Raw genomic sequence first — 24,956 nt, 5'->3', positions numbered from 1 at the left:
TTTGTGACTGAGCTGCTCATTGCTCATTCAGTCTGCTCACCTGCTGAAGTTGTGAATTTTCTACCAAACAAAAGCAGACATCTTGGCAGGAACTGCTGAGAAGTCAGTGAAAATCTGCCATCATTCAAGGCCGTGTGCTGGAAATTCTGCTCCATGCTTTTCCAAAGGTGTACCTTCAAAAGTAATTTCCTAGGCATGTCCCTTGACATCTCTGCCTTGACTTCAAAAGTACCAAACACCTACAAATCTCTCTGCTCCAGCAGAGGATTATCACTTCTGAAAGTGAAGTTTGCAGTCCATTGCAGTCAATATTTTTCCATCAAGTATCTTCTCCATCACTGGTCTGATAATCATTCTGCTTCGGCAGGGAGAGAATTTATCAGAATATGCTTGTATTACAAACATAGAATACTTAAAATTGTGCTACTGTTTACACTGCAGAGCCTTCAGTTGCTGTCTTGGTGTTTCAAAAATCTGTTTGGCTCTTCAAATCCCATAAAATAACAGCCTCAGTCACAAAAAGTTGTCAGTTGCAAGAGGGAAAAAAAAAAGAAACCAATTTAATTCTATTTACTTTAAATAATTTATTTGGCATTGCAACGTCTTTTACATCTATTTTTAAAGGAGACCTGATTAGACTCAAGCAGGTGCTATGGTACCTTGCTGGCATCACAATCTCAATGTTTTTTTCCCAATCTGCTTAACTGGAGGATTACCTTGTTTGGGTATTTTGCCTTTTTGGAGAGTAATGCAATTCTTTAGCTATACTTTTCCCAAGCACTTAAAGATCAAACTGATTAATTCTTAACCAAGTTCAAGTAATTTTCCTTGATTGTATTTCCACACCTTTTAATCTTGAAAAGTAAACACATATAAGGGAAGTTAATGTTGGAGTTCTGTCATCAATTCTCATATTTATTGCTTCCCAAAAATTAACAAGTGTTTTAAGATACTTCATAGTTATGAATGATTAGGAGTAATCGATTTACTTTAAAAAAATAAAATTTAAAACCAATTAAATTCCTACTTCGACACTGTAAATGTTACACTGTTAATTACAGCAGCATACTTTGGTTAATGAAATCTAGGTGACAGACTACCAGTGGTGATGGAAGCTGGCTGTTCAAATAGTCCAGCTGTTACTCTGAGACAGAATGTTTCCATTTCTGTAGCTCCTGTTTTGTTCACTTGTTTTTGTTTGTAAAAATGCCCATTGTCACTGGATAATGAAATCCCACTCACACCAAAAGTAGAACAAAATAGAATCAAGAAATCTTTTGCAACACCATTAATGTGTATTTGCCAAATTATCTGTGATCATCTCTAGAAATAAGAGAAATTCACTGTGAAAATATGGGCTTCTATCAAGTCTGCCATTAAGAAGGATAGATTTAGATGAAATTTGGCCAAAACCACATAACACATTTCCTCTGCAGTACAGCCCTGGTGCTGTGATGTTGGTGCATCCATGCTTTTGAACAGGTCACGTGTGCCAAGATGTAAGAGATGTAAGATGTAAGCGTGGCCTTGGAGCAGCTGGCAGTGACTGTTGGCATTCCCTGAGGTGCCAGTGCTTCAATGCCAAAGGAGCTGCCAGCAGGACTTCCTCATATTCAGTCCATGCTTATTGCCTTGGCCAAAGCTGAAGCCTTCCTGAAACCTTAGGAAATCTGCTCAGGGAGGAGAGAAGCAGAGCCACAAAATTAAAGTTAGTACAAACATTCACTTACTGTGCTGCTCTGTGGAGTGTGGAGGAGGTGCCCAGCACTCCAGCATGCCTCAGCTCAGACCCACAGCCTGTATCCAATCTGCTGACTGTGTCAGGACTCATTTTGAAGCAGCTTATGCACTTTCTAAGGGAGCTTCCTGATCAATCCATTGTTTCCTTCTATCCTTAATCTCTCAACCATACTTTAAAGCACTTTCTATTTTGTTACCACTGTATTGTGCAATTCTAGTTTCAGCAGTGAATTATTTTCTATATTGCCATTGTTTTTTTGGGTCTCTCAAATTCACAGAGCAATGTACTCTGTCAATCAAGATTTATTTCATGAGCTTATCAGGTAAAAGTCAAGCCAGGCTTCAATCCACTTTTGGCAAATTAGTCTGATTTTTCATTGTGTTGCTTCAACAATTCACACGTTCATTAACTCAGGAACTGACTGAAGCACATGCTTATGAGCAAGAGAGTTGCCTGGCTGGGGGTGAGGGTGCTCATCCTTCCTTTGCCTCACGCTGCAGGCGTCCCCTCCATCACCCCAGGAAGGATGAGAACCTCAGCAGCCTGGCTTCTGCTGGATCTGCTGCCAAAGGCTTTTGGGGTAAGCTGGTGTATCGCTGCCTCCCAACTTGGAGGCCTGGTCTACACCTTTCCTGTGGCTTGTTGCTGCTCATTCCATGAAATATCGTGTTTTCTGCCGGGCTGTTGGGGTTCACTCCGGCCTAGCTATAGACCCTTGCCCACATGATAATTCATAGGCGCAGGTAAAAGATTGAGAAGCGCTCTTCTCCACGTGGGAAACGTTGTCCTTTATTCCAAGAGACACACAGGGTGGACAAACCCTTGGGAGAAAGCGGGTGTTCCCTGGCGGCACGGAACTTTTATACCCCGGGATGGGGACAGAGGAAGAGGTCCACAGCCAATGGGATACTGTGAGGAATGGCGAGGGGAGGGGTAACCCAGGAGGGACCACCAGGGGTACCGGGACGGGGGAGGGAAAGACCATGGGATGGGGGAAAGGGATAACAAACCACGTGATATAACATAAGCTATTCAGTGCAATATAAAACTATTCTGTGCAAATTCCCAATCACCCAGTGCAAGAGAACAACTAAATAAACCAGTGCACCACAACAACTCCAAAGACTTCCAGGCTCATCAGGCGCTGCCAAGCAGTTGCTTGTGCCAGGCTGCAGGCGCAGGTGCTGCTGTTCCTGCAGCCACGGGCACTTCTGCCAGCAAGGCTGGGCCTCAGCAGGGGCTGTGCCTTGGCAGTACCGAGCAGGAGCCAAGTGAGAGCTGCTGTGGTTCTGCTGCTGCCCTCTCATCTCCTGACCTGAGCCAGTCTGGCACCAAATGCAGCAGCGATCTGGAACTCTGCTGCACACACATCTCTGGATAAGGACAAGCACAGGCTTTGGGGCAGCCCTGAATGTGGACACTGGCCACAGCCTCTCTGTTGGTGTTATACTGCCAGCACAAACCTCCCAACCCCGCAGGAGCAGGCCTTTCCTGAGTGTCCTATAAAAGGGTAAAGTCTGGAAAATGGGGAAGGTCAGGTCCTTCCACCCCAACAGTACTGCTCAAAGGATGTGAAGAGAAATAGTCACTCAAAGCCTGTGATTGGCAGCTGCTGAGGAAAGGAAGGGATGCCCCATCGCCAAAGCAGCACCACTCCAGCTGCTGGCACACAGACAGATGTATACACAGAACATGGAGTAACAATTGTTCAATAATATATGATACTATTACATTCTTATGCAGAATTAAATTTTTTAATCTCATTTTGAGGCACCTTTGCAATACTGATAATAGAATGGGGACCCAGAACAAGTCCTGATTTGTGCACAAGAACTGAAAAAAAAAAATTTGTAGAAACTTCATCCTTGTTCACTGAGTTTATTAAGGTTCAAAATTTTCATGCCCTTTTAAATGAAACTGTAGTATGATACTAATTTTTAAAAAACCATGCTACAGGCATGACTTGAATGATGTAAGTGTTGCTGTGCATCACTCTCCTGTCATATATGAAATGTCTCAGAGCAAATGGCCACAATGACACCAGTTTTTTCTGAGTTTATCTGCTGCAAGTGAAGCAAAAGCAAAAATCAGCAGAAGAAATCAGCTGAAATATGAATCAGCTTTCATCTGTGTGCAGAGCTGTGCCACATAGAGTGGAAAGCCAACGTGGTGAAACAGCAGCTCAAACTAAATGGGAAGAGCCTGAAAGAACTGAGCAGCTACTCAGGAAGCAGCCAGCTAAGCTGTGAAGTTGTGATCACGACTGTAAGGACACCACCTTTCCTGTTTGGGGGTGGGGTTTAGTTTTTTTGTTTTGGTTTGGGATTTTTTTGTCTTGCTTTGGGATTTTTTTATGTTATATTAACTATTTCCTCTTAGAAGAGTGGTACACTTGTCCCAGGGAATGGGAGCACTACCTTCAGTTCTCTTTAGCTCAAGGGTCAGAAATCTCTTAGCTTGGGATTTGCATTTGTGTCTTAAAAGAGCATACTAGGAATTTGAAAATGATGGCTGTATTAATGCTTTTTCCACCCTTCCCTCCACCATAGATAGCACCTCTTTCTTCTAAAGAAAAGGTTTTATGCTTCGAAAAGGAAGTTGACCTACAGAGATTAAAAGTCCTCAGCTCCTGTATCAATGGTAGACCCATAAGAAAGTCATCTAGTGTTGCGGTGCCATAGAAAACATCTCCCTGCTTCAGAGCCACTGCAAGGGAGTGTGAGCTGATGGTTTACTGTATATCTGGCCATGCTGGTGGGCTCCCTCAGAGTGCTTACAGGAGCTGAGGTTTTGCATGGTGAGAGGAAAAAAGTGCAGCTGCTGCTGCCAAGAGGATTTATTTGCTCTGTCATGCAGCTGCCAGTAGCAGTACTCCCTTGCAGAGCCACACCTCCGTGGTGCCTCTTGCATGAGGAAATGAGCACATCTATTTCCTATTGCTGTCAAGGAACGTGATTAAACACGGCTCTGAGAGCTGGGAAATAGAGATACAATGACAGTGGCACTTAGCACTGATGTCTCTGCCACTGAGCATAACCAGGGTTTCCAAAGTAGTGACACTCCGGGCTTCAGGAGGTCTCCTGGACAGAGCTGAACTGCTCTGCCTGAAGTGAAGCAGGAGGTTTTGCAGAAGTGCCAGCTTGCAAAGTGCTGTAGACAAGGGCAGTTTCTCAGTCTGTGTTTAAAACCTACCAGCTGGGTGGCAAAATTGGTTTTCAGTGTCTGATGGGACCAAGAAGATGCATTTCTTGGTATCATCCTGCAGCAGGAAATGTGTTAAGATTACAAAGCTGAGTTGCTCCTGCTCTCAGGAACCCAAAGAAGATCCCAGGGAGTTCAAGGACGTGCAGAAGCAGTGTTTAGGTACAGGAATGGCACTGCCTCTGACAGGGACTTTGGTGGCAAAGTCACTCTCTGCAGCAGCCATGCTGGGCCTGTCCAGAGGGCCACAACCCCAGCGCTCTCAGACCATTTCCTGTCCTGGCCATGCTCCCTCTCAGCTTCTCCTGCTCCTCCTCACTGGCAGAGAGAGGGAAGCTGGAAGGTCCTTGACTTGGGGTAAGCGCTATTCAGCAACAACTACATCACCACGGTGTTATCAACACTGTTCTCACACTGAGTATGAACACATGGCACTGCACCAGCTGCTAGGGAGGAAATTAACTCTATCCTAGCCAGAACCAGGACAAGGATTAGGGTTAGGGTTGGGAGAGAAACAGAGTGGTAACCTCCCACCAGAATGGGGCTGCGAAAGAGCTGCTGAAGGAAGAGGGAGGGTGTAGAAAGACAGTGGAGGGTGCAGGCGTGGGACACTGCCTGTTCAGCTGGAATGACACCAAACAAGTATTTCAACCACTGCAGCCACTAAACAGAATGTGATTTTCTCCCCTTCGCACTCAGTCTCCTCTAATTTCAGCTTCAGTTTTCCCTTTCCCTTGAGAGCATGTGCAGGACACGCCCCTGTTTCTGTCCTGTCTCATGATAGGGAAAAGGAGGAGGAGGCAGAGGAATCCTTGATGTCCTCCATGAGGGGAGTGGGTTGAGATATCTTCCATGATCTTGGCTCTGTTGTGCAGACCATGGCATGGAGCACACATGTGGCTACACTGAGCATTAAAGGCATTGCTTTTCATGACCATGACAAAAAAGGTAAGGTCTTCAAATAACTGTCAGCATCCCTGAATGAAGCCCCATGGATAAAGCTCCTGACTCTGCCACAACCTTGGCAGTTGTTCTCCAAGACTGGCATCTCTCCAAATGCCACAGGGATGACCAGTGTATCTGATAGAAAGAAGAGAATTATGAAAGTTTTATTAACGACAATTTACTCTCTCAAGATTATCTTATTTTCCCAAGCAGTTCTTAGAGATGGAGATGGGAAAGTCTCAGTTAAGCAAATGCAGAAAATGGTCTAGGGAGCAGCTACACCTACCGCCTTTTCTGATGCAGATTTCACTGAAGTGTAAAAAGCTTTGGGGGTGAGGCAGTCCATGCTTACCACAGAAATAAACACTCATGCTCTTCGCTTTTCAAAAAGCTTTATTAGAGGGTAAGTGCACTTGCCTTCATGATGACCCCACTGCCCAGATTCATGATCTTCCTCTAAAATCATAATCTCTGGCTTCCTATTCAAAATAATTTTTCTTTTCATAATTATTTTATAGCAAATTGTAACATATGACTGCATTCTTACATCCTCCTTGGAACCCAAAGTGGCTTGATATTGCATGTGTCCAGGCAGTCACTCTTGCTCCAGCCCACAGCCATATCCCTTCTTTCCCACCTGGATGTACAGTGAGGGGGGCCACATAGGGCAGATGAGTCTCAGTGACTGAAACACATTTATGATTTTCTTCAACAGCACTAGGGACTTCTGTGTTGTGGGGTCCATTCCCAGATTGCATTTTTCCCTAGTAAATTATAGAGTAGTCAGATTACTATACTTAATCCTAGAATATGCCTCCTCCTAAAGTCTCTGGCACAGCACATAACTAGTTTCTTATTCTGGGACAGGGATAACCTTTGGATTTCATGTAACAACTGTCTCCCACCTGTCCATGTGACTTCCCAAAAGATGAATTTGTGACTGGGCTCTTGTTTAGTTTCTCTGGGCTCTTGCGTCCACAGGTTTTGTGAAGCAGCCTCGTCCTCAATCACTGATGCACTGCCTCACAGTGACCTCTTGTGGAAATTTTAACATTTCCAGCTCTTCGGGCAATGTAGCGTGAGCTATACAAATGCTAGGACTAGGGTTTAAGCTTTGGAATAGACAAATATAGTAAAGTCCCTGACAGATGACAGCAAACCTCATCTGATCTGCCCCCCGTGCTGGGGTCATGAAAAACATTTCTTTCACTTTGATAGTTGCCATCCATCATTAAGAGGAGTGACTGTGTCAGCTTTGCTGGGCACAGATGCAATGAGTGGTTTGGCAGCAACCGCCGGGGGCCTCCATCATCTGCTGTTAGTTGTTACTTGCCATGCCGTACTCGTCTGTGCCTACGAGACCACATCCCTAAAACCTCTGCCTTGGTCATTTCTTTTTTTGAAGTTGTACTTTGTCACCACCATCCCTGGGTGTGGATCCCAGGGGATTATTATGAAGAGGGAAATTCAGCTAATTGATGTAAAACAGGTGTTGTCTGTTCATTTAAATGACTTAGAGTTTGCTTTTTGTCCAAGTACTTTTTCCACAACCACTTATATTCAGTGGTGCTTCTCTGTTTGTTTCCCCAGTTTGCTTTCTCCTTTTTTCTTAGACACAGGTTGGCTCTTTTTCTTTTCCATTACCTTTATTTTCATTGAGGTTCTCCTCTGGTTTTTACCATCTGTGGTACATACTGGGTGTATCTGCAAACAGGCTGAAGAACCTCTTGGAAGGCATTGCCACTTAACCTTGGCTAATGACTCCAGTGCTTGCTCAGCTTCCTTTGCCTCACACTGCAGGTGTCCCCTCCATAACCCCAGGAAGCAGGAGAGCCTCAGCAGCCCAGTTTCTGCTGGATCTGCTGCCAAAGGCATTTGGGGTAAGCTGGTGTCTCCCTGCCTCCCAGCCCAGAAGCCCGGTCTGTACCTTTCCTGTGGCTTGCAGCTCACTCTGAAGACTTTCATGTTCCAAAATCAGCAGCAATCCAGAACTGAACTTGCATTTTCCCTTCAGAGCCCACTAAAGCAGCCCATCATTTCACATGTGTGTTTTGTGCACATACATCGCTAATGCAAGCCAACACTCTACCTTGCTTTTTACTCTTCAACAGCTGCCAGAGCTGGGTGGAATTTCAGCTAGCTGGGAAGACAACAGCTAGAAGTTTTTGCCTTTGCCACATCGATTTCTTCACCTTTGGGGGTGTCATGAAGCAGGAGATAATGGTTCTACGCACACGGAAGGTGCAGCCTGCGTCGATTTTTCCTGTTGGCTTGTTTTTGAGAGAAGCCCCAGCTGAGCCTCCTCCCGGCCGAGCATGCAGCGGCGGTGTGCAGGGACAGCACTAGATGGTGCCGTCACACCAGCGCAGCCACGCCTGCCCTCCGCGGGGCAGCCGGGCAGCATCCCGGGCAGCATCCCCGGCACCATCCCCGGGCAGCATCCCCGGCAGCATCCCCGGGCATCATCCCCGGCACCATTCCCGGCAGCATCCCCGGGCAGCATCCCGGGCAGCATCCCCGGCAGCATCCCCGGGCAGCATCCCCGGCAGCATCCCCGGCAGCATCCCCGGGCAGCATCCCCGGCAGCATCCCCGGGCAGCATCCCCGGGCAGCATCCCCGGGCAGCATCCCCGGCAGCATCCCCGGGCAGCATCCCCGGCAGCATCCTGCACCCAGCGGCTGCACTGGAAAGCCAAAGAAAGGGGCAGGAGGGACTCCGGCAGCCCTGTCCCGCCGCGGGCTGGTCCCGGAGAGCAGAGCCTTTTCCACGCTGGGCTGCAGAGCACTCAGAGGCACCAAGTCCCGAGGCTGGCAGAGGCAGGTACACCAGGGAAAATACACCTCAAGAGGATATTTTGTGTCCCCCACAGAGCAGCAGCGCTGCAAGGAGAGACGCATGATCTGATAAGCAGGTGGCAGAGAAATTTCAGCGCAGCAGAAACACTGGCACGTCCCTGCACACTGTGTTCCAGCTGCGCCAGGGAAGTGCAAGGCCAAGGGGAAGCAATTGTTTGAGCTTCAGTGCAGCTGCTGAAGTTCCCTGTCCCCAGGTCCAGAGAGGGGACAGAGCCTGAGCATGTCCTTGCCAGAGGGAGGGTGCACGTATGCACACGTGTGTGCACACACAAAGTACACAAATGTCCATCTGCTCCTCCAGCCCAGAGCACTGACTTAGGAAGGGCTGAGAAATATTAATTCTCCAAGCATCACTAGTAACACTCCCTCTGTTTAGTCTTCCTCCTCTCTGCTTAAAAGCCAGAGTATCTTCTCACTTTAGGGACACCCTGTGCTCATCATTTGGTTACATTTTGTGATCACAACAGAATTAGAAAGAGCCACAGATTTTTCACCAGAATATTAAAACAGGCTAACCTCAGCACTGCTCACTTGACAGTCCATTTAATGCTCTTCCAAGCTGAGGAATCATTAATATTTCAGTCTAGCCCATTTAAAATTCAAACATAACCTTCTAATCTTTGGGTTGTGTGCTGTATTTAGAGTAGGAGCCAGGTAGAGGGTTTTGGCGTCTCCCTTAAGAAAACTGGTAATGAGCAGGAAAATTGAGCTTTACACTTCAAAGGTCATTATTAGTTAACCATACATTTTCACGTTTCTTATTTCTAGCAAATTTTTAAAAGCTCCTCTTGCCTATCTCTCCTCTTGCAAAGGAAAGCACTAGCTTCACACTACCTTTGGTTCATTGGTAAGTGTTATGTTATAGCTATGAGCTTATCTTTAAAGTGAAGATACTCTTACTTCAAATGTTCATATGTATATATGAACATGTTTTAAAGAGGACTTCATCCTTGAGAAGCCAAATGGCCATATTATCTGCATTCCTGCAAACAGGTCAGAAATTCATGTTCAATAAAAGCACTCCTTTTCTCAACTCATTTAAATATTTTTCTGGATTTGCAGATTGTGGAGCCTCTCTGATTTTCTCTCCTACTTCCAAGTTTACCATTACAAACATTCTGTTTCCAGTAGCAGCAATCTTACATCGCTTGATGCATGTTGGTCTCTGCTCCTGCAGTCCTCCAGCTGTGCTCTTCTGTTTCCCTGCTTCTTGTCAGTGCCACCCACCACCACTTTCCTGCTAATTTTACTTTGTCTCTCAATGGGAAAAAAATAATGGTTACCATTCTTAGTTTACAATTCAAGTGTTATTTTTTTCAGTGATATGCCAAGGTTCCTGGTTTCTGTGGTATAATAGAGAAGTATAGCAGGTTGCTTTGTCATAGCACATCATCACTGTGCTCTCTGTACATTAGTTAAAACTGAAAGTAGGATTTTGAGAAGTTTTAAGCAAAACCATCTCACCTGCTTAGATTGCAAGGTTTGATGCTACCCAAGTGATCCAAGCTCTCAACTGGAAAGAGAAAACAAAATGTGATACCTCTTCTATTGGAAAAATAAATAACTAATAACAGGAACATCCAGAGCCTTGAGACACTTGGGGATATTTACAGGAAGAAGTATTGTATCTGTTCTCTTCATGAGCAACTATTGCCTATGAGTGAAAGAAAACAAAATAGTAATTTCAACATAGTCAATATACTGCCATGATTAATATGAGCCCAGAATGAATATGAGCCTGCTTCTACCAACTGGTGCCAATAATGGCTCAAGGGGTTTGTCTGTTTGGAATTTTTAAATTAAATATGCTTTTGTATCTGGAACTGTAAGCAATATGCCCAGCTTTTGCCACATCATTCATACTGATGCAGGTTCCCCCCTTGCATCTGCGAGGCATTAACTGGCTCTGCTGTGGGGAGAAGAGAGGATGTAAGAGCTGGAATCCAATTGCAGGATCAAGACAGATTATGCAAAAAATCCAATAAAGGCATTTTCCCAGCAGGGAGACTTATGCCAAAGAAAATAATGCTATTTTCAAGATTATTCAGCAAATACTGTAGTTTAGAAGAGTTCATGTCAGCTCCAGAATAATGGACAGGTCATATCTGTCCTTCAAATTCTTAATCATGCTCATTAAATGATAATGAAAACATCTGGAAGATTAAAAAATAAATGCAATTGGGCTAAGAAAACTTCCTCTGAATAAATAATGTTTCCCCCTTGCTCCAACTTCACCTAGCAGACTTTCCTTGGAGCTGTAACCTCTCAGCCGCCTCTACATTAGTGAAGCAGTCTTGAAAACTTTACCTATTTTTTTTTTTTTTTTTGGCCCTGAGCATATACTACCCTCAAACACTGGCTGAGCATCACCTCTGTCTTTTTGTAACCCTCATGGCTACCCTGAAATGGTGAGATATGCTAGTCCAGGTGGTTGTGTCAGGATTTCTGCTTCATACAGCTGCTTTTATGGGAAATTACAGGCACCACTGACTGTAACGCTGCCTCTGGGACTGTCCCATGAAAATCTCCCAGAAATTTGTTTAAAAGTTCACCAGGAACCTGCTTACAAAGCAGAGACAGCTTGGCTAGGGGAGAGGCCATAGCACTGCAAGGCTGAGGGGACATAGAAGAGCCCCCCAGAGGAACATTTTTGCTGGGGAGAAGGCAGGGATTGCTCCCAGGCTGCTTCCTGAAGGCTTCCTGGGAATGTCTGCCTTCCAGGGCAGCAACTGGTTTGCAAATGCCTTGCAGTTTTCCACAATCCCCTCTTGTCTAGCTGCTGGGAGAAAAGGCATTGTGTTGGGTATCCTTCCTGTCCTTGTAGGAGGGACAGAGGCCTATCTGTAGAACAGATGATGAGGACAGGGTCAAGGCGACACAGGGATCATCCCCAGGGCACAGCTCCTGTGGCATATCAGACTTCTGCTCCCCTCATTTCATCATATCCTCACTCCTTGCCCTGCCCATTGCAGAGGGGGTTGGAACCACACGGTCTTCGAGGTCTCACCTGTCCCCAATCATTCTATGATTATACATAGCCTTTTCAAGCTCTGGAAGTGGATGTCATTTTCAAGGGGGAATAGGAGATGCTTCCTAAAACTGTTCTTCCTGTTCTAATGAGTTGATAGTATTTTTACAAGAGGATGTTGAAGCAGAACAGACACTAGACCCCAGACTTTAATTCTTACTTTTGTAAAGACTACATGCAGTGCCCAGCTAGAGATGACACCAGCCCTGTACCAGGTGTTAGTATTTTGGCAGCTGTTTCACCTTGTCAGGAGTATTCTCAAAACGTTCACAGAGCAAAGTCACCCCTCCTTTATCACATCATTCTTCCCCCCACCAAATTAGAGCTCCAAACCCTATGCTGCCAATTCCACTGGCCTTCTGCTCCACATTGCTCCTCATTCCAAGCCACATCCTTCCTTGTGAGGCCATCAGCCTCCTCAGGCCTGCTCCCTTCCCATGTGGCAGCTGCGAATGACAAACATCCAGCGCTCAGCACCCAGACAGGAACATCTCAGGAATCCTCTCTGCTTTTGGCAAAGCTCCTTGCCCATCCCCAAGCACTTGCTTTATCCAAGCTGTGCAGGTTCCTCAGTGAGCACAGCTGCCTCCCATATGCTCTGGATTGCATGGGAAAGCCAGATCCGCTTCCATAGCCTGAGCTAACAGGCAGGATACTTGAGCTGTTGCCAAAAAAACCAACCCTACCGGAGGAAACAGCAGACAAACTTCCTCGCGATGCAAGAGGCTTGGACTCCAATCCCTAGTTAGATGCCTGTTCAGGGATTCCACTAACCACTGTAAATGCACAAATCTTGCAAACGGGGCAGCAGAGGCTGTGCACAATGTCTAGCAGGAGATGCTGGTTCAATTTGTACCTCCAGATGCCAAAAGTGGACAGTGAGATCAGTCCCCTGCAGTGTGAGCCCCCTGACTCCATGCCAAAGCAAGAGAACGACAGGCTGTGTGCAATGTTCCAATATCCCTGCACTTCCTGCAACCAGTACAACCAAGTATTTGCAGATACCGGAGTTAGCATTTTAGCTGAGGATGGGAAGGCACCAATTATTACAAAACTAGTTCAGGTGTGAATTTGTCTTGAGATACAAACACTGCTAATCAGCTTCAGCCACAGGATATGAACAGCTGGAAAAACTTAATGTTTCGAGTCCAAGGTCTGCTAACATAAATAACAGGCACCCCCAGATTTCTGGTGCCATGAGTATACCCCTGCTAAGCAGAAGTGGGGGAGCCTAAAAGATACCAGTTATGAGCCTAAGACCCTTAATCTGCTAATCTATAACAAAGGTTTTGTGGACATTTATGTTGTTGCTTTGTTGGAGTTTTCCATACTTGTGTCATACCAGCAAGGCATGTGATTTTATAATTTTTCATTCTGGCTCACTGAATGCCATTTTCTATCTTGAATTTCATTAAAGTATTTCAGTCTTCAGGAGTACCCTAGTCTTACTTCTTCTGAAATATGCATATTTTATTGAAACTTAGAGCCAAATCATAGTTTAATTCTGTAATTAGCTTCTGTAATTCACATCAAAACCTGAACGTGAATTCTCAGGAGCAAATCTAACTCCCTGAAGGTGAAGCAACCATCACAAAATAATTTACACTAAGTAAGGTGAAAAAAAACTCACCACATACACAAGTTAGAACAAATTTGTAGTTGCATTTTATTTAATCAATGAAATCTACCTTAAAAACACAAAATCAAATTTAGTAACCCAATACATTGGATTAGAGAAAGCTTCAAGCTTTTAAGCACAAGCCAGAAGTCACAGTCTCAAGGAGAGTTTCAGAGGCCAAAGCAATACACTGGAACAAAGTAGTATTTTTTTGTGGAGACATGCTCCCTACACCATTAGTGTGGTTTTGGGTGTAGCAGATTTTTTAGCTGTCAGTTATAAAAAGAAGATTTTGTATTTGTTTTATAGTTAGGTTTTTTGCATTGCTAATCCTAGGCCCTGGATTAATGGAGAAAACAGGCAAGTTAAAAGCCCTTGCCTGCTCAATTACTACCAACAGACAATTTACATTGTGGTAAAGCTAGCTTTATTTAAATGAGGTTCAGACAAGAAGTAACTTTACATATTATTAACAGCTTTGGAGCTACAAACTTAAGAATCAGGATTACACAGGTCATGCTTTTGTTATTTTGTTTTACCTGCTGCAGTTATTGCAATATGGCTTAAGGTACATAGGTATACAATTTGTACAAATTCAGCCAAGTTTGCACTTGTAAGGTGTTATTAAGAGCATCATTACCTTGCAAGCCAACCTAAACTTGTGGAAGTCAACTGAGGTTTTTGGAATTGCCCAAAGCTAAGGGGGAAAGCTGCCGCCAACAATGGACAGAGATAGACTGGATTGTTTGAAACCACATTGTTTGGCTTTAAATATTTATATAATTCGCTCTGAGGTAAGGAAAAATCTTTTGATGCTTCCATACAGGGCAGCACCAGATGGTGCAATCACACCAGTGCAATCAGTCACATCGTTTGCTGGACGTGCAGCCTCGAGGAGAGGCCAGCACCTGCCATAACAAGAGCATTTGTACACTAAAGTTGATTTTAAAATAAATTACTATACAGGTATGAGTGAGCTATTGTTCAACTTGATGGGCATTGGTTTCACAATGTGTGATCTGTAACCTTCACTTTGGAAATCAGAGCTGAAAGTACTGACTTGTACCCCTTGTTCGATTTTAATGTAAACAACAAAGGAGAGGACCAATTCCTGTTGGGGACACACATCCCAGGACTCTCAGTCTTGGGGCTTCTAAGTATCTTTATATCACCCTGCCCATTCTGGTCTCACCTGCTGTCAGTCCAATCCACCTTTCATGAAGCATTTTAAGACCTCAGTACCCCAAAAATCTCATCAGCTTTTTGAAATTCAAGGCAGAACTCATTACCAAGTCCCTTTTTTCCTCCCTCTTTCCTACTCCTGCCTCAGAAAAGACAGAGAATTGTCAGGAGTGGGGAGAATTTAAAAAAATTGTGTGGTGGGAAAACAGTTCAGGCAGGGATTGGGAAAGAAGGACATGTGTATGCAGGAAAGATGTTAAGACATTATAGGGCAGGGAAAAGCTCTGCACCAGATGGGGCAGTGACCAGAAATTAGCACAGCTTGGAATGAGAGGGGCGAGATACAAAGGCAGCGGCACAAGAACAAGGTGACAGTGAAATGGTGGTGTCTGGAGGGTTCTCAGAAACCAGGGAGGGCTGCAAGTAGAAGTGAGCAGTGGGTCAGGTCAGAGCTCTCCTTTTGTCATCAGAAATATCATAGTTCTACATTAAAATCAGAACTGGGTTTATGATATACATATAAATATTCAAAGCAAGACAGCCAAATTTTTTGAGAGATTTTACAGGGGGAAAACCTGGAACAATAAATAGGAAACTACATATTATCAATTTCTGCTCCAATAAGTATCAATTTCCTTTCCAGGCTACTCTACGATATTCACTTAAAGGAATGCCTAAACAGTACAGAAGTATCATTGCTCTACATTAAAATCAGAACTGGGTTTAAGACATACATATAAATATTCAATACATTACAGTCCAGTCCTGAGACGTGAAGTCTGGAACAGAGGAAGGGTATTTTCCATCTCCTTTCAAAGCTACACTGTAGATATAATTTCTGACTGAATCAGTCCTGCACAAATACAACTGAAAGATGGACAGAGATACCTGAATGGGACTGAAAGGCAGCAAACTTGAGCACCTTGCTCAACAATTTGTGCGTGATCCAGTTCCTGCTGTTTGACAGACATATCCAGAAGTCTCATGTGTTCTCATCAGTCAGCCCTTCTCTTCCCCCTCACACACAAGCTGAGTAGCACCTACAGCCGTTCACAGGTCAGATCAAGGCAGCTAGGAAAGATGTGAGGGGTAAGGGAGACTGCTAAAGAAGGGAGGGAGATTCAGGGACAAGTGAAGGGATTCAAGGAAATTAGACAGACAGGACACACATTAAATGAGGGGACAGTAATAACCATGGCAAAAATTCTAGTGGTCTGCCCAGTCACTCAGTGGTGCATCTCCAGTCTTAATGGATTATTTTGGGCAGAGACAAATAACCTTCAAATGGAACACAGGTATGGATACAGCCAATATTAAAGGCATTGGTTTTTAACAAAAATGACAAGGCAAGGTCTTCAAAAGAACAGATGTTAACATCCAAGAATAAAGGGTAGTGAATAAAGCTCCTGGTTCTGTGGCAGGATTGTCAGTTGTTCTCTAGGACTGTCATCTCTCCACATGCCACACAGATGCTTCTGAAAGAAAGATGACAGTAAAAAAGCTTTAGTAATGACTACTTACTTTCTCAAGGATATGTTATTTTCCCGAGCAGTTCTCAGAGATAAAGGCCTTATGACTCAGTGAAGCAAGCGCAGTAAATATCCTAGGGAGAGACTGCATTTGTAATTTCTGATTCAAATTCCTCTGAAGTGCAAGGAGCTTTGTAGGTGAGGCACTCCAGGTTTACCATGGAAGGCAATACTCACATCGTTTAGGACTTTACAAAGAGCTTTGTTAGAGTGTATTTGCACATTAAATCGAATACATTAAATGTGTCATGTGAGTTCCTACCTAGGAAAACTGAAAAATACATTTACTACCTCCCACAAATGCCACACCAAAATACAGGCCAAGTCCAAGGCCACTGAAGTGAGGGCAGCCCTTCAACAAAATAATTAAGAACAAAACAAACAACCACATCACATTAGAGAGAACAGGTTAGAGACCCTCACAACTATCTTAAAAAAAGAAATTACTGGCTAAAAATGCTACTTACATTCAAGGCATCAGAGCCACCGAGTTCTGACTTTGTCTATCACAAGATGTTCCTTCTTGACAACTGTCATCCTCCCACATTTGTGTTTTCCCATCTTCCACAGGTGGATGATATGGTTGTTCTTCACTTTCTCTGCACGTTTGCTGTCCTGTATGTTGGTCTGAGATTTCCATAATGTACCCAACCTCTTTTTCCCTTAGTTTTGGTGTGTGTATGTCTACGGTGTCTTTGGTTGAATCTTCTGAAGTACTTAGTTCTAGGGTTGATTTCTGTAGTCTCACACTTCCCCTTGAAATTTCTTCAGGGCTTGTCACAACTGTTAAAGAATTCTGACTTTGCCCATCTCTCAGCATCTCAGAAATTAAAGGTGTGTCCTTTGTTTTTTCCACAGGTGCATGAATTTCTGCAGACACAGTTAAGGTAGCAGTTTTCACTGTTCCTGATTGCTTGAGCTCTTGTTCTTTACTTCGTATCTCTTCCTTTTTCACTGGAAGCTGTTGATCTACCTGTGTACTTCCCAGAAATTCAGGTACAATTATATCTGATGGACTTTTCCCTACGGACTTAATGCTCTCCTCTGACTCAAGGGCAGCTGACTCTTCTGTTTCTGCAAGTTTGTGAACAGCTGACTGGATAGCATTCAATACAATTTTTGTGCTCTGGGACTCTATGACCACAGAGTGAACAACACGATCCTGAAATTCTGGGTGGCTGGGAGACAGACTGTGACTGGAAGGAATACCATTGTGTTCAGCTTGCCCTGCGCTCTGGGCCTGCTCTTGCTCCTCTGATACTCCATTCATGGAAGCACAAGTTACTCTAGACTTGTGTGCCTCCACACTACCAAGCTCTGCAGTGCCACAGCCTGAACAGTCAGTATTAGAAACTGGGACCTCTTCAGAAGCCATTTGCTCTGGTGTGGCTGCCAAGGGCTCTACAGTTTCGGCTGTCACATCTGTGCGTGTTGCCGTTTCTGCCACAACATGCTCTCCACCTGCTGCAGCTGCTAGAGCCACAGGTGTTTTCAGAGCCTGTGGAAAGGCTGAGCCAGAGCCTTCCTCTTGCTGGACAGCAGTTGAACATTCATCATGTCTCACAGCTTCCTGTTTTCCATATTCAAATACTTCTTTGGCTCCATCCAGCAATTCCTCATTTTTCTTATCTTCTTTCTGAAAACCTTGACAGTTCAAGGTTTCTACAAGTTCTAGTCCTTTTCCCACAGTCTCTTCTCCAGCCAAACTGCTGGGTGTTTCACATTTCTTGGGACTTTTATCAGTGATAACAGCACTTCCATTTTCAACAATCTCTGGACATATCGATGCTAAATTAGACGCCCCATCTGCTTTAATCTGCACGGGAGCCTCAGCAACAATGGAAGTGCTCTCCAACCGTGTTTCAGATTTGATCACAGCACCTTCCACTTCTCCATCTCTGGATTCACCACTCTTGGAGGGGGTTTCAGTTGTTTTGTCTCCACATTGTGGTTCTATGATGGGCACAGAATCTTTTGCTGCTATATCCCTGTCAGACCCATTGCTCATGCTCTGCTCAGCATATGCAGCTGCTTCTGAGCCAACTGTTTTTGAAGGAAGGGCAGAGGTTTTTCCCTTGCTCTCCAGCAGAACCTCAGGAACAGTGACTTCTGTGCTTTTTACTCCATTGTGCACAGCATCATCTTCCTCTCTCAGGGCAGGTGTCCTGCTAGGAACTCCTTTAGTACAAACTTGCTCTTCTGAGTCAGGAATTCCATCTTGTTTCTCAGTTTTAACAGCGACCACAGTGACAACTGCTTCTGTGCACTCTGATCCCACAGTGAGCGTTCTGCCGTCTCCTTCAAGCTTTTCAGCTGTAAGCCCCAGGGATGAGGTTTCATCCTCTGGCTTGTCCTGAACCTGTGGAGAATTGCAACAGATCTGTGAAAAAGGGTACAAGCAGGGAGTGACCTGTTCTAGGTGAAAAACCGCAACACCCAAAAGGAGAAGTGTTATGGGAAGAGCACAAGCTGAAGACATGGGGATTAGTAGCTCACCAAGATCCCAGCTTGTATTGTTTCTGAGGACATGTAGCTCATTAAACAAAGGGCAGCCTTAAAATTAATTAAAGGAAGGCAGCACTCAAAACGAAGACTAAGCCAGAAGATGAGGAGGTAGGGAAGAAGGTAGGAATGTGCCAGCCACAGTAACTACAGCATTTAAAGCTGGAGGTAGTGGTGTTGCTTCCGTGTCCTCCCTTTGCAGAGTTACCTCAGCTTCACCTGTGTTTCTGCCTACAACTGAAGATACCATCCAACATGTATGGTGTCACAGGGATCACATCTGTATCTCAGGTGTTCATATAGTATCTTCAGTCACTTTGCGCAGTGCAGGAGCCCTAATGGCAATCATTTCAGCACCTCTGCATCTATGCACACCATCTCCCACTCCATTTCTGCAGGCATTACATTCACCTCACCTTGCACACAAGCTGCAATGCCTGCTGCTTCCAAACATCTGTGTATCTCTCATTGGAAATAAACTTCACTTGTCTCAGTCTACACAAGGAAGGTCCTTGACAGTAATATACTCACCATCTGGTTCAAAACGAGGTATAGTAGCTAACACTTGCTAACTTTTACTTTTGACAAATGAACCTTTGTGTTATATGAAATACTTACTGCAGGCTTTCCCTCTGGAGCACATTCATCTCTTGTCTCATCCAGTGTCAACTCTGTAACGGGCAGTTTCTCTTGTTCTGAAGACTCCTGGTTTGCTAACAGCTCTTCCTTGGGAGTAATAGCTTTGATGCTGTGAAACTCTTTGTCATGTGATAAAGTTTCCTCTGTTGTCCTCTGCACTTCATTTACTTCTTTATGGTCTTCTACACATCCTTGACATCCATCTGTGCTTTCTTCCATCGCAGAAGGTATTTCACTTTTCTCTGAACCTTCAGGTAATACACTCTCTTCAACTCGGTTTTGGCCCTGAATACTCCCTGCACTTTGCTGGGGGCCATCCTCTTTGTGTTCTTTTTCCAAGGACTGTTCAAGCAGAACGGTTTCCTGGCCGGCAATGTTCCCATCTTTAGCACCACCTTTAACTTCTGACTCAAGTCCCTGTACTGTTGTAATCATAGTTTCTGTCACAGCTCGTTCACTAACCATCTGTGTTACATCTGACTTTACTCTTTCAGCAACTTCATGAAGAACTTTTTGCGTCTGTTTGTCCAATTCTTTCAAATTTTGTTCAGTGGCCTCTACTTCTTGAACTGGTGTAGCTTCCTCTGTAGTATCTGGGGTTTCTAACTGTGAAACAGCAGAAACCATCTCAGTTGTCTCCTCGGCAAGGGACACTTCCATGGTTTCTTCAGCACAGGAAGGTTCTGCTGTCTCCAGAGCAGTCACAGCTTCGGAGGTTAGCTCCAGCTCACTTGCTGTGGTGTCATCACTTGCATCTTTTCTAGTCTCTGGCATTGTCTCAGCAGCTACCACTGCATCCTCCACAGTAACACCTGGTTCAGCTGTTTTCTCAGTTTCTTTCTCTTCCTCTTCTCTCACCTGCTCAATGCACTCTGTCAGAGCAGCAGATATCCATGATGGTGACCTTTCCTCAATGCTGCTCACTGCCCTTTCTTCTTCCACAATGGTAACACCAACTGCATGTACCAGCCCTTCAGATCCTTGCCCCATAGTTAGGGTCTCCTCTAACTTTTCTGCTCTCTCTTCCTCTGAGGTTTGTTTTCTCATTGCTTCAGCATCTTTTGCTTGTTGAGCTTCCATTTTCTCCTGTTCTGCTGCTTCATATTCAGATAAAGGAACAACAGCTGGAACATCAGAATCTTCCTCAGCTGCTTCTGCCATGTCTTCTCTTGCTTGTTTAAGATGAGCCGGTTCTGGCTTTCCATCTGACTTTTTCTTCCTGCGCCCAGGCATCAGTTTTCTAAATGGAACCCATGATTCATCTTTTCCAGGCTCACCATCAGATGTTGAATGCTCCAGGCTAGATCCCACAACAGAGTCTTCACTTCTCTCCTCCATTCTGGTTTTGGATCTCCTTCTTGGAGTAACTAACCTTTTAAATGATTCCCATGTTGAAATACCTTCACTTTCAGATGGACTTCCAGCTTGTTCTGGGGAAGAATTCCCTTGTCCTTGATCACTCTCCTGAGAGCTAGTAAGAACTGCGTCTGTTGCTGTTTCTTTGCTCTGTCCAGATTCTTCTACTTTTTGGCTTTCTTCATCAGATGATGATGACTTCCTGGCTCTTTTCTTTGAAGAACCTACACATATAAAAGTTTCCCAGGAGACAGAGGTATCAACTTTTCTTTTGGGCTCTTCTGTAATTTTCTCTGGTTTCTGGTCAATCCCATTTTCTTGTATTTCTCCCTGATTCTCATCAACAGCATTTTCAGCCGCAGATACTGCAGCATTCTTTGTCTTATCCATTTCTTCTTCTTTATCACTTTCAGAAGGCCTTCTGACACGTTTCTTGGGAGTCACCATCTTTTTAAATGATGCCCAAGGTGTAACATTTTCTCTTTTTCGCTCCACATCTGGAATTGTGGCGTCTTCACTTTCAGTGACCTGCATTCCATCTTCAGATTTTTCCAAAGAGGGAATTTCATTCATCTCCTCAGGAGAAGAAGCAGAACTCTCCCCCTTTTGTTCCTCTGGGCTATCTGGGGAATCTGACAAGTGCTGAATTGGTTCACCCTGTTCCCCTGACTTAGATTCTTCTCTTTTACCTTTTTGCTTCTTTCCAGACAGTTTTTTCAATCCAGTACCTGTAAAGAGTTTCTTTAAAGGGCTACCTTGTAGTTTAGTCTTCTCTTGAGAAGACAGGAGTTCTGCTTCATTTGTGATACTTTCTGGAGGTCTCTTTCCAGCTGCCTCTTCAGAAGTTACTTCCATGGTTGTTTCATCTGGTTTGACAGTATCAGTGGTATCTGTACCAGGTTTTCCCTGTAGTCCTTCATCAGCAGGTTTGACTGACTGTTGATTATCCTCTGTGTCAACTGATTGTTCAGAAATAGAAAAGGACTTCGATTCAGGAGCACTCAGAGTTGACTTTGTTTCATGTTCTTTGCTTTCTTTCTTCTCTGTAGTTCTATCCAGAGCTTCTCCCTGTGCAACATCATCTGCTGTGGGTGACATTTTTAATTCTCCTTCCTCTGTTTTTTCATCTAATGTCTCCTTCCCAAGTAGAGCATGTTTACTTCCTTCTCTTCCTTCAGATTTTCTAAGCTGATCACTAGAAATTTCCATTGCCACAGATCCTGTTTCACATATCTCTTCAGAGGCTATTTCAGTTCTGTCATCTCTTTCATGCTTTTCCATTGACTCCAGTTTTTCTCCCACAGGTAGGCCTTCTGAGGATGTTGTCAATTCTCTGTTCACACTGTCAGTGACAAGAGGTACCACTGACTTTGTTTTTAGTGGTTTCTCTGTCACCTCACCTTCTTTCTCTCCTTCTTCAGTTTTTTCTTCCTCTTTATCAAGATTTTCGGGAACATCCACCAGTTTCCTTTCTTGATCATCTTTTTTTCCCTCTGCACTTTCTTTTACTGCTGCTGCTGCCGGGTCCTCTTTTTGTCCCTGCCCATCATGCTTGACTGCCTCTTTCTTTTCACTTCCTTCTACTCCTGTGGCTGCCAGAGTCTTTTCTGACTCCTGCACTTCACCTTCAGTTTGCTCCTTTTCATGCGCTTCAACAGTTACTGCTGTCACATTTCTCTCTTCATCTTGCTTCTCAGACTCTGGTTTCTCCTCCTTTTCACTGATTTCAGTTGTTAACATTGTCTCCTCTTTTTCTTTCTCCTCTTCTTTCACAGGAGACTGTTGTTCATCTTCTTTAGGCTTCCTAAAACTTTTCTTTTTTCTAAATCCAGTCCATCCTTGAGTAAAAAGTTTTCTTAATGGTGATGCAGTTTCGGTGGCTAAGGCAGCCGGCTGAGAACAATTCTCAGTTGCTTCTGGTATTTTAGGAGATTCATCTTCTGTTTTTTCATTTTTCAGTGTATCTTTGGTATTGTCTTCTGCAGAGGGCACATCCTCAGGCACTGCTGTTTCTTCTGAGGCAACTTCTTTTTGGTCATCAGCTCCTTCAGGGACCTGTGTTTCCTTTTTCACAGTAAGCAGCTGAACTGGTTCTGATTTTCCTGTCTTTTCCTTCTTCACTGTGAATCTGAACCCAACAAATTTAAAAACCTTTTTAAAACCCAGATCATAAGACTGTGGCTCTGCCACCTGGTCTTCTGCAACTTCTTCCAAAGCTGGCAACTGCTTAATTGAATGAGCATCCTCCTTCTCGGCATCTACACTGTCCTTGGTGCCCGAGTCAGATGGATTTGTCTCCATAGTTTCAGTGTCTTCCTTCACAGTTACACTGGAATGTTCTGTTTGTCCAACTGTTTAAATAACAACAAAACCTCAGTTAATTTCCTTCTAAATTTTATGTTATATTATACCTCTATATATTTTTCATTATTACCTATTTTCATAAACATACATGTTTTATTATTATCTGTGTAGCTTTTCTAGATGCTACTAGTACATTTTTAAGAATTAGTTTCTGTTCTATCACTATTATAACTATTTTCCTTCTTCATAGCATTGTACAGTTCTTTCCACAATTTATTTGCAAATGCAACTTTCAAGCTTATATTCTCCTATTTTATACCCTGGTTTTCCAGTTCTTTTTGTGTGGTTTGTGTATTTTTTTTTTTTTAATTTAAAGTGAACTTAGGTAAAAAAAAATATTTCTGTCGCAGACTATACAGAATAATATATGCAATTATTCCTGAATCAAAGCTCAATAAATATTTCCATGCAGACAGGCACATCTGAGGAAACCCAACAAACAAAAAAAACCTGTACACAAACAAAACAAAACTCAAAAAAAGCCTGTTGACCTAAAATGATGACAAAAAAAGAAAGCTTATTTTACAGCTCTGTCCCAAAAGAATAGTAAGATGTGAAAATGCCCATGGGAGATCACCTGTTTTTCTGAAACTCATAACCCCTACAAAACAGTTAGGTAACAATATATTGCTTTGAAGATCATGAATCTTTGGCATTCTCCCATACAATATATGTAATTCAATACATACATAGCATCACCATCTACAGCAATTCCTCGTTGCTTAGAATGAATGAGGTTGTTACTATGGCAAGAAGGTAAAATCCCCCACTACTCACATGTCTGTTTGCATTATTTTTTCTTTGAGGACAGTCTGTATTTTTCGTTCAGGTCACTGGTATGCCCCCCTCTCAGTCTTGCCAGGATATTTTAAGTATTTTTGCTCCTCTGGCCAACTCAAGTTCAGAGACTGGCATTGTAAATTACATCTATGGCATATTCAAGACACCAAAAGATTCTTGGGCTTGGATGCTGTCAGGATTTCAGTTTAATATTGTTCTTGACCCTAGACTTTGTGCAACAGGCAAAAGTGCAAGGCCACAAAGGAACATACTCTTCTCCTGACCAAACCTGTTAGAGTGCTAAGACGAAAAAATAAAATTATTTTAATATAGTCAATGTTGAACAGCAACACCCTAGAAGAAGACATGGTCTGTTTCTTTTAAGCTGTACATGTGCTACTTCAATGTCCAGAGGCAGGAGGAGACAGCTTTACAAAGCATGTGATCACCAACTTCCCCTAAGTGATTTGGTTTTTATTTGAACCACCTTGAAGTTGTCTCTGACTCGGCAGCTGGCCCTGCTTTGCTGGAACACCTGATCTCCAGAAGTCCCTCACTGCCTCTTGCCTGGTTCTCCCTTTATTAAGGGGTGCTTCTTCAGAAGCACACAGACAATGCAGTCCAGGTAAGGCTGCAACTAACTACACAATAAGCAATAATAAGTTAACAATAACACAATAAGTTAGAAGGATACTGGCTTCTAACGGCTATGTGGAGGGCAAATTATAATTATGTTTCACTATCAGCAGCCTACCGGTTGTTGTTTCCAAGTCAACATAGGCAAAGCTTTTTGTTTTTCCTTTATCTAACAGTTTAATATTATTTACCTCAATTGTTAACTCCTAATTCAATTAACAGCCTGACCTCTGCTAACATGTTAACTCCCCGAACATTTCAGACCAGAGATGTTTGAACTGAGCCATTTGTGAGGGCAAAGGTTAAGACAAAAGAGACATTCTGAAGAAGCTGCCAGAATATTTAGTCTATTGGTAATATACCTCTTGCAAAATCCACAAGCAAAATAACTCCTATCAATCAAACATTACATTTTGTTGATTTAGTTTTATGTTGAGACTATACAATGATAAAGTCAAGGAACCACTCTTGTATCTATGTTCATTTATTCCTAGGTTTGGAAATAAAGTCCTTGTCATTTCCATAAAATGTAATTTAACAGAAAACTGTCAAAGGCTTAACGGGAATTCACAAAGTTAG

At 43.6% G+C, this 24,956-nt stretch overlaps 1 protein-coding gene across 3 annotated transcripts in view; it reads right to left on the bottom strand.

Annotated features, from left to right (window-relative positions):
• Window positions 1-13,413: 13,413 nt before the first annotated feature.
• AKAP12 (A-kinase anchoring protein 12) overlaps window positions 13,414-24,956 on the bottom strand; it is a 30,399-nt gene continuing 18,856 nt past the window's right edge. For all 3 annotated transcript variants that reach the window (XM_041423902.1, XM_041423904.1, XM_041423903.1), the window contains 3 exons: window positions 19,221-22,948; window positions 16,568-18,459; window positions 13,414-16,046 (listed from right to left, as the gene is read on the bottom strand). In XM_041423902.1, the coding sequence (XP_041279836.1) occupies window positions 16,570-18,459; window positions 19,221-22,948 (5,618 nt within the window). In that variant the 3' untranslated portion in view covers window positions 13,414-16,046; window positions 16,568-16,569. The remainder of the gene's footprint in view (window positions 16,047-16,567; window positions 18,460-19,220; window positions 22,949-24,956) is intronic.

Source organism: Onychostruthus taczanowskii, unplaced genomic scaffold, assembly GCF_017590055.1.
Source record: "Onychostruthus taczanowskii isolate IOZ18803 unplaced genomic scaffold, ASM1759005v1 scaffold8, whole genome shotgun sequence".
Lineage (NCBI taxonomy): Eukaryota > Metazoa > Chordata > Aves > Passeriformes > Passeridae > Onychostruthus > Onychostruthus taczanowskii.
The sequence above is the reverse complement of the archived record's forward strand: the minus strand, read 5'-3'. Positions and strand labels throughout refer to the sequence as shown.